Source organism: Chondrus crispus, genomic scaffold (assembly GCF_000350225.1).
Source record: "Chondrus crispus Stackhouse genomic scaffold, scaffold_310, whole genome shotgun sequence".
In the NCBI taxonomy this organism is placed as follows: Eukaryota; Rhodophyta; class Florideophyceae; order Gigartinales; family Gigartinaceae; genus Chondrus; species Chondrus crispus.
The window spans coordinates 103,168-112,589 of record NW_005179199.1 but is presented as its reverse complement, the minus strand read 5'-3'; the positions used below and the strand labels follow the sequence as shown (position 1 = coordinate 112,589).

General features: G+C 52.7%; 4 protein-coding genes; 2 read left to right on the top strand and 2 right to left on the bottom strand.

The window, feature by feature from the left end:
• Positions 1 to 140: 140 nt before the first annotated feature.
• On the top strand, positions 141 to 978 carry CHC_T00005758001 (hypothetical protein). XM_005717350.1 is given in 2 exon segments: positions 141 to 761; positions 762 to 978. 1 exon segment carries the CDS (start codon positions 141 to 143, stop codon positions 759 to 761), a length of 621 nt encoding a protein of 206 aa, XP_005717407.1. The 3' UTR covers positions 762 to 978.
• Positions 979 to 2,123: 1,145 nt separating this feature from the next.
• Positions 2,124 to 5,129, top strand: CHC_T00010111001 (DnaK Chaperone, HSP70). XM_005717349.1 is given in 2 exon segments: positions 2,124 to 4,943; positions 4,944 to 5,129. The coding sequence occupies 1 exon segment, from the start codon at positions 2,124 to 2,126 to the stop codon at positions 4,941 to 4,943; it is 2,820 nt and encodes a 939-aa protein (XP_005717406.1). The 3' UTR covers positions 4,944 to 5,129.
• Positions 5,130 to 5,531: 402 nt separating this feature from the next.
• CHC_T00005756001 (hypothetical protein) lies at positions 5,532 to 5,691 on the bottom strand. XM_005717348.1 is given in 2 exon segments: positions 5,532 to 5,625; positions 5,626 to 5,691. 1 exon segment carries the CDS (start codon positions 5,689 to 5,691, stop codon positions 5,626 to 5,628), a length of 66 nt encoding a protein of 21 aa, XP_005717405.1. The 3' UTR covers positions 5,532 to 5,625.
• A 1,348-nt stretch (positions 5,692 to 7,039) lies between these two features.
• Positions 7,040 to 7,369, bottom strand: CHC_T00005755001 (hypothetical protein). The gene has a single exon (XM_005717347.1). The coding sequence runs from the start codon at positions 7,367 to 7,369 to the stop codon at positions 7,040 to 7,042; it is 330 nt and encodes a 109-aa protein (XP_005717404.1).
• Between the last annotated feature and the right edge of the window lie 2,053 nt (positions 7,370 to 9,422).

Sequence of the window (9,422 nt, the reverse complement as noted above, 5' to 3'; positions counted from 1 at the left end):
CCCTTGGAACAGCTGTGCCCAGTCTCGTTTGTCCACACTCGCCTATCCACAATCTTCAACCAGCCCCGCCCACCCACCCGCACCTTTGCCTCCCCTCTGTTTCGATGCCGCTGTCGCACTGACCACCTTGACCAGCCGCCATGCGCCCCTCGTCCGCCAGCCGCCGCGGCTCCGTCGCGCAGGGCCCGCGCCCGCACGCCGCGCCGTACTCGCACCCGTACCTAGCGCCCGCGGCCCCGTCCAAGCCGAAGCGCGAGCTCGGCTTGTGCGATCTCCTGTTCGTCAAGGTCCTGAGATGCTTCGCCGCCGATGATATGCCGCCGCCCAACCCGCACGCCCCCGTCTATCAGGCCGATAAGGAGAAGAGCTCGGCGACTAGCGTCTCGCTCACCACCACCACTACGGCCACGGCCACCACCGCCACCACGGCCACCACGGCCACCACCGCCACCACCACCACTTCCGCGAGCACGAATAGGCCGGAGGTGCGCGTCGTCAAGCCGAAAAAGTTCCAGATGCCAGAGTATAACAAGCCTCCGCCGGAACCGGTCAAGCCGCGCGTCGTCCCAAGACCTAACCCCCCCGCCGCGGCGTTTCCGAGCGCCAGAACCGACGCGTCAAAACACGCGGTGTCAAGGAATAGGGAAATAAATTTGGCGCCGCTTCCGGACCCAAAGTCCCCCGAGGAGAAGGAACTGCGCGTGCAGACGTTCGGCAAGGTTAGTAGGTTATCCTCTATGTTCGAGAACCCGGACGGTTAGGCCGACCCCGCCGCTTTCGTTTGCAGTACGCCGCAACTTAGATTACGCTAGCTTTTTACCGCGGCTGCGTGAGCATGTGTCGAGATTGTGGGAGTTGTAGGCGCGCTTTTAGTGTGTCCGACCTTGTGTACATATGTCCCCTGAGGGGGCTTTCTCTTGCGTGCACACCATTTCGTAAAGGATGTCGCGCTCCGAGCCCTTAGGGCTTGCGTCTCCACGTCATGCCGTTGCGCCGTTGCGCCGTTTGCGTAGGGCGACTGCCTCGCGCCAATGCCTCTCTGACGCTTACCGCCAAAACAAGGTACATTCAATACAACGCACAGTACTCTTGGTACAATACAGCGCGGTACTACCCTTCAGAAGGGTAGACGGTAGTGTTCAATATGCGAGGCGGTTTCCAAGTTGACCCTGTGAAAGTTTGGATGCAGATCGAGGCCAGATGTGGCATCTGCCTCGCTGTCGTAGTTCGTGACCTCGAGGCTGGCTTTGCGCGACAAAGCCCTCTCGGATATTGATGCGCGCGCATTGATGTTGTTTAATAAAAGAAAAGGCATCGAGACAGCAACGCGAGATACAGCGCACGCGATAAGTGCACAGTGTGCACTTATCGCGTGTTGACACGCGATAAGTGGTCTGACATCAGACCCTCAGAGGCCTCCTTTAAGACAGCATGGACAGCCATGTGTGCACTGCACACTCACCCTGACATGTACGCCACTGTAATTTGGACTTCGAACAGCAAGTTGATCCGGATCACAACGGCGCCAGGACTATGTGATCCTTTTTGTTTCGCTGTTGTTTCGCATAACAACACGTGTAATGTTACACGTGTGAGTAGTTTACTCGCACTGTAATGAGCCTGAATCTTGACTGATGTTAGGGAGTGACAGACTGTAAGGAATGGTTCATTGTCGGAGTGACAGCGGCAGCCAATAAGAATGCGTGAGGGGGCGTTTTCGTTCAATCAACACTGGAAATGAAAACAAGGCACGTTTCGGATCTACTCGCAGCAGGCACCCCAATCGCAGCCACTCGAGCGCGTCCCCCTGTCGGTGCACACATCGCAGTCGTACCGAAGGGTACCCATTGCTGCATCGCCGCCACCATTTCGCAAGGTGTACACGGCGATTCGGTACCTCTCCCCATTACGTCGTCATTCGATACCCAATCGCCCACTCCTCACGTCCCCATCACCGCCTCCCTGTCCCATCCCCTCCTCATCACTCCGCTGCCTTCTTTCAAACTCCTCAGTCTCACATCACACCCCGCCGAACGGATCCGCCCCCCATCCCAGACACCCACTCCTTCCCCCCCCCCTACCCGCCTCCCTCTGGGTGCGCAGCCCCCCTCCAACCCCCGATCATGGCCGCGCTCCGCCACCTTCTCCCGTTGCTCCTCCTCTCCCTTCTCCTGCATGTCTGCTTCTGCAACCTCATGGGCGTCGATCTTGGCCTGGGCTACATCAAAGTCGCCGTCGCCCGCCCCGGTAAAGGCCTGGAGTTAGTCACGAACGAGCAAGCGAAGCGCAAGACCCCCGCGGCCGTCGGCTTCACAGAGGAAGGCGAGCGTCTCTTTGGCGACGCCGCCGTCGCCTACGCCGCGAAAGCCCCAGCCCGCGCCATTCTGGACGGCCGCGCCCTCATCGGCGAGTGCGTCGAGGGCGAACACCCACCCCTGTGCGCGAGGAAGACCCTCTCGCTGGCGGATGGCACCGTCGGCCCGTTCTCCGGCGAGGAGATCATCGCCATGCTCCTGGGCATGGCCAGACGACAGGCGAGCGCCTTCCTGGGCGGCGCCGTCGTCAAGGACGTCGCGATTACCGTGCCCCCGTGGTATGACGACAGGCAGAGGCAGGCGGTGGCTGACGCTGCCAGGGTCATCGGCCTCAATTGCTTGGGAATCGTCAATGCCAATACGGCTGCCGCTATCAAGTACGCGCTTGATGGTAAGGCAAAGCCGACTGAGGACGCCATCGCCGCGGAGAAGGCAAAGGACAAGAAGAAGCGCACCCCGAAGACTATCACCCAGCGCGTTATGTTCTACGATATCGGTGCCGGATCCGCCTCCGCTTCCATCGCCGAGGTCACTTCGGATGTCAAGACCGGTGTCGCTTCCTCCGTCAAGATGCTCGCTCACGCCTGGGAAAAGGGCGTGGGGGGCCGCTTGCTCGATGCCGTCGTTGTCGATAGACTGGCCGACGCTTTTGACACGCAGAGAGGGAATGGCGCCACACCGTCCAGAACGCTCCCGCGTGTCATGATGAGGCTTCGCAAGGAAGCCCAGCGTGTTCGTGAGGTGCTCAGCGCCAACACCAACACCATGGTGTCTGTCGCAAGCTTGCACGACGATGTCGACTTGCGCACCACTCTCAAACGGGCTGACTTTGAAAGCGACGCAGAGTCGATGCTTAATTTGGTTGGCGGGCCGGCCAAAACCGCCCTCAGCGAGGCAAAGATGAAGCCGGAGGACTTGGATGCCATTGTACCGTTTGGGGGAACGAGCAGGACTCCGCGTGTGCAGGATGAGCTCATGAAGGTACTTAACGTGAAGGCGTTGAATAAGAGTATCAACACCGATGAGGCAGCTGTCATGGGATCCGTGTTCTTTGCTGCGTCCATGAGCAGCACTTTCCGCGTTCGCAAGCTCGACTTTGAAGATGTCTATTCCCGATCCATTTCGGCCGAAATTGAGAAGGACAGCTCCAGCGGCTTGTTTTCAGGAAAGGGCAAACCAGTCGTCCAGAAAGTTGCCATTTTCCCAGACGGCAGCGCGAAGATGCCGGCCAAGAAGACCCTCAGTCTCAACCGAGACAAGGACTTTGGCCTGTCCGTCTATTTGGGTATTGACAGTCTCGGCAAGTCCCGCTTTCCAGAACGGACCCTATACTCAAAGATCAAGGTGACAGGAGTCGCAGACGTATTGAAGAAATTGAAGGACCAATCCAAAGCTAAAACCTTGACTCCGCGGGTGGCACTGACTTTCCACGTCGATCGAAGCGGTCTCGTTCGTATCGGAACGGCCGAGAGTTCGGTTGACGAAACTATCATAGTAGAGCGTGAAGTCGAGATCAAGGAAGAAAAGCCTGACAAAGCCAAGGGGGACAAGGGGAAGGCTTCGAAGGACACTTCCTCTTCACCAAGCGCCGAGGTCAAGGATGTGACAGCTGAAAACGATAAGGCTGAAACTGAAAAGAAAGAAAACACAGACGAAGAGTCCGACAAAGACGCGTCCAAGGACAACGAGGAATCAAAAACGAACAGCAAGGACACGAAGAAGAAAAAGAAGACAAAGATCGAAAAATCCTCTCAAACAATTGTTCACCGTCATACGCTCACGATTGAGTACGATAGTTCGGAAGGTATCATGGGAATGCAGATGTCTGGCGCTGATCTGAAGGCCGCGCAGAAGACTTTGAAGGACCTTGAGGCTGCCGATTTGGAGAGAGTGGAACGTGCCGATGCACTGAACTCCCTGGAAGGATTTATTCTTGAGATTGGCTCCAAAGTGCGCAATGCGGACGAAGATGATGACTTGTACAAAGTTTCCACGGAGGCTGAACGCCAGAAACTGGTAGAAGTGTTTAACGAGGGCGAAGACTGGATGTACACTGATGAGGCGAAGCACACGGCAAACCTTCGGAAAAAGCATTTTGAACTGCAAAAGTTGTTCGAGCCGATGCAACAGCGAGCGAAAGAATTTGCCGGTCGACCTAACGCGTTTAAGAAGTTGGAAGAAGGAATCGCGATGGCTCTTGAAAAGGTCGTGGAGCTCCGCGACTTGCACGTCGAGAGGGGAAGTAAGCATGTTGGAGAATTTGAGAAGTTTACCAACTTTTGCGAGACGGCAAAGGGGTGGATTTCGGAAGGTATCGACGCCCAAAAGAACAAACCCTTGACTGATGACCCAGTGGTAACACTCAAAGACATCATGGGCAAAGGCTTGGAGTTGAGGAAACAAATTGAGCGACTTGTGAAACTAGAAATTCCGCCGGCACCGAAGCCGTCGCCAACACCAGCGGTGAAGGAAGAATCCTCAGAGAAGACGGATGAATCCGCAAACTTAACATCGTCTGAAGGATCTTCTGGTGAGGACGATACAATTGAGAAGGTGTTCAGCGGGGGGGACGCCGAGGCTGCCAAGGCTGATACAGCGTCGTCAGGTGGCATCAAAGACGAGCTGTAGGTGGACTCCAGGAGGTAACCATTTTTGAGATGTCGCGAGCAGTGTGGCGACTCTTTGAGCTTGCTACAGACCTGATTAATTATCTTGCACCGAACTAGGGTCGAAAGCATCAACTGACAACTGCACAGGGATATTGTGTAAAAGCTAAAAACAGTAACATCTTGACGTTGCCTGTCGCACTGGCGATCCTACTGCACAGCACACCGTGGTGGGCGACAAAACCAGACGCAAAAATATGTGAGCGGCGACGCTATTATTGCCAGATGCAAAGTTTACTCTTTCGAAGAGACTGGTCTCTCTAATGCCTAACGGATCGGTGTCCTCGCATGAGGTCACTTTTCGAAATGTTTCTGCTTGGCTTGCGCTTTCTTAGCAAGAAGGAGAAAGATGCCCTCGCCACCGTACTTGACTACTGCAATGTGAAGGAAAGAGATTAGTGGCAAGTCTTTTTTTTTTTTTTTCGCTCGTTTTTAGAAATGTCCGGAAAAGAAGCGTTTGAGGGCCCTTAAAACTGTATGTAAGATCACTACAGTACAGTGTTAAACAAAAAATTCCAGTTTAAAAAGGTAACCGAGTACAGGGGGGGGACGCGCAATAGTGCCGCTTTCATTATTGCCACCCTCGAATTAGTACCGCAAAAACCGGCAGACACAGGTCCTGCCACGTGTCATGCACGACGTCTTCATCGCCCACTCCTCATGCGCCTCAGCTCAATTGGTGATGGCACCTCACTCAAAGACCCAAACATGATTCCTGAAAAGATCGCCAGAGCGAAGCGTACGCGCCTTACGATTGCACAGAAAATCGAGGTTGGGCGTCTGCTGCAGGTCGGAAATGCCACAGTTATGCGTCAGTTCAAAATTTCAGAGCGAAACATCCGAAACATCAAACGCTCTCTTCCTTCACTCCAACAAATTGTGACCAACACAGCTACAACGCTCGGAACAAAGACTTTGCACCCTGCGATGTGGAGGACTGGATTGAGACCAAGACTAATGAGCTTGTGACAGAAGCTTCTATTAGTGATGCTTGCGATTCAATTCATTATGGTGGAGAGCTACAGAATCAGTCTGCCAGTGATGCTATGACGGATGATTGTGTGGCAGAAGGCGAGTGTGAAATTACGGAGAGGCGGGCCGTGCCGAGTGCTGTAGTGCTAGCAAGGTTGTTTGGGTCTTTGCAGAGTCTGGGTGTGGAGTGCGATGTGAGCAATGCCTTATCGCACTTGAGGTCCGCAAAACAAGCTTTTTTGAGGTCCGCAAAACAAGCTTTTCTAGAAGCTAGGCATAAGAGACAGGGTCAAAGGCAACAACAACAGACTCTAAGAGCCCCCCTACTGGTTTAGTTATATTTCGAGGTTAAATATGATAAATTTGGCATTTGGAGATAACCATTCGAGGCGCAACACTACTGGTTAGAGAGTAAATTCCAACTTGGTGTGTAGTGATTGGATATTTCGGCAACCGGAACGGTCATCCAGTACGAGGGGTGGTAATAGTGGTGCTGTACCTATATACTGTGGGAGACGTTACCGGTACCCATCCCCTGAAGCCCCCGCCTGCGATCATGGTGGAAGGCACATCCTCGGCATCATCTTCAGACATTGAATGCTCGGTCGAAGATCTATTTGATGATGAGACTGATGTTGCGGGGCACATACAGGCTGCCGTTTCTATGTTCATGACTGGAAAAGTCTCGCAAAAGCGACGATATCAGGGACGGACACAGGGATCACACAATTTCAAGCGCGGCCTGTGCTCGTGGTTTGAGGACTACTTGAGCGACAGGCCTGTGTATTCCGCAGCCAAGTTTAAAAAAGTATTCCACTTACCTCTCCGGCTCTACTAGGGCTTGTATGTGGAGTTGTTAGATCTGGAACCATCTTTTGCGCAACAAACAGGTGCATCTAGCAGACCTGGAAACTCTAGTCATCAGAAAATATTATGCTGCTTGCGTCGTTTGGGAAGTGGGCTTTCATTCGAACAGCTTGAGGACATGTCACGTATGAGCCCGGAAAGCCAACGCATCTACTTTCAGAAGATTTATTAGCAGTCGTCCGTCGTTTTGGTCCAATATTTCTCAACCGCGAGCCAGAATTAGAAGAGTTGAGGGATTTTATTTTGAGATATGAAGACGCTGGATTCCCGGGTGCCTTGGGTGTATAGATTGTATGCATATACACTGGAAAACTGCCCAAAAGCGTTTAAAGGGCAGTACCACAATCCCAAAGACGGGAAGCTGGCTACAATCTCGTGCGAAGCTGTTGTAGACAGGAATCTATATTGTTGGCATTGGTTTCCTGGGATTTGCGGCACGAACAATGACATTACAGTGCTCGACAACAGTCCCCTTACCAACGACATCATTTCTGGGAAGAGAAGAATTTCAGTGCCGGAAGGGTACGTGGTAAACGGTATCCGTCGCATGTGGATGCTCTACATGCTTGACGACGGAATCTATCCCCAATGGTCAATATTTGTTTTGCCCAATCACGCCTCTCTCAATGAACGCGATGTGCATTTGACGCAGAGACAGGAGGGAGTGAGGAAAGATGTGGAGAGGTTTTTTGGTTGTCTACAAGGACGTTTTAAGATCATGAGACAAGAAAGACACGAGTGGAGCGACAGCCAGCTGATACTGATTAGCCAAGTTTGTGTCATTCTTCACAACATGATTTTGAAAATGATGTTAAAAGGCGAGCTATCCGACGAGCAGAACTAACACGGTGTTCCTCAGATTGCCACAGAACTTCTACACGAGTTCTTTCAATATGATACTCCCACAACGACAGTGGCAGTAGAAGCCGGAGAGGACAGAGGGGATGTGCAAGATTGTTTATCATACCTATTAGAGAGGGAGAGGATGGTATGTAATAGAGAGCAGCACATAGAGCTGACAGAGACGCTGTCGAATCATTTATCGAAAATGAAAGGAGAAGGCGACCTTGATAACTAAGATTGGTAAATCTTTCTCTGCTTCACTCACTGTGCTCAGTGACAATGTTGGAATTCCATGCGAGACCCCCAAGGGCGACGGTTGACGATACGCGCGAATTGTGGACAAGACTGGGTGTCTTCGACCGCCTCATATGATCCCTGTGCCAGTTCTTCCAATCCATTATTCACAAACACAGTTTTTCGTATTGGTTGACGATTTGATTCCGTCTGTTCTTGCTGTTTGGAGTTCGCTTTGGAAAGAGGTTCTCTTCGGGTGTAGAACCGTAAACCATCGCTGCCCCAAAACGTCGTGTCGTGGATATATCGTGCGGCACAGTTTGGCCAAATGTCCAAGGTGTGGATGCGGCCGTACCACTGCCGAGCAGTGCTTTGCCACGCTGGTTCAACAATTTACTGTTGTCCTTATCCCACGCATCTTACATCTCGCAGTAAGGAGAGCGGCAAACGTTGAGTATCGACGAAGGTAAGGTGTTCTACGAAGGACAGGCGCAACATTTCCATGCTTTGTCAAGTGTCCCGGTCGTTAACTGATGCCCAGGGCATCCCGCAGCGTGCTTTCGCATTATATCTTCGCAATCAGATGATTGCAAACGCTTGACGTAAACGGTCCGCGGGTCAGAATCAAAGAAGCACTTTCGCCGATGGCAGATCCTCTGTCGCTTCGTCAGTGGACTGCCAATCTCTTCCACGCAAGGAGGTAGCTCGTCGATTTCACGCAGCAAACGCTCTCGAGCCGATGCGGATGGCGAATGGGTCGGTCGAGTATACGTTCTGGGGCTTGACATATGCAATACAGGTAGTGTTGCGACGATTGAATAGGCAGAGAAAAGATTTTGATGCATAGACCAAACGAGAGTTGAGAACGAAGCGTTCTGGCGGCAATCTCAGTACTCCTTTTCAGCCATGTGACGGACAAATCAGATCTAGGACTAATACTCGGTTTCTTCTTTGCAGTTGGGTCATCATTTTGTCGACGCATGTTAAAGATGGCTTTAATGCCATCTGCAAAGTGCGTTCTACCATGGCTTGGTCGTTTACGCTGCATGGAACTTCGTTCTTCAATTTGGCTTTTGGTTTGCTTTCGGGCGCTCGATACACCCCTGGGCATCGGGGTTATTGCAGGTATCTTCATGTCTAAGATATGGGGTGTATTGGCTTTTCTACGAAGTGCGTAGGGGGTATTCCCAGTCATGTGTCACACTGCTGAGCCGCAGTAATGTGGCGTAAGGGCTCCTCAGTGTCAGGATGTCAGCGTGAGCAAGAAGCAAGCCGTCGATATGTGCGTCCCTGACGATGTTGAGATTCCTTGCGAGAGCGTCAAGGGCGACGGGATCTTGAAACGCGTGCAGCCAGGAGAGCGGAAGAAGAGGAGGGTGAGGGGCTTATGTGAGTGGAGAAACTCGCGACAGAGTAACGTCCTGGTTGGGCGAAGGGAGCAAGCGGAAGACGTGGGTAATAGCAGTTGAGGTGATATGTGCAAGTGGCGCGGGGGAAGTTTTGGAGAGGAGCGCGTTTTCGACAG

What these genes read in the sequence shown, in the direction of transcription:
- CHC_T00005758001 (XM_005717350.1), top strand. Translation starts at nt 141, where the DNA reads ATGCGCCCCTCGTCCGCCAGCCGCCGCGGCTCCGTCGCGCAGGGCCCG.
- CHC_T00010111001 (XM_005717349.1), top strand. Translation starts at nt 2,124, where the DNA reads ATGGCCGCGCTCCGCCACCTTCTCCCGTTGCTCCTCCTCTCCCTTCTC.
- CHC_T00005755001 (XM_005717347.1), bottom strand. Translation starts at nt 7,369, where the DNA reads ATGCGACGGATACCGTTTACCACGTACCCTTCCGGCACTGAAATTCTT.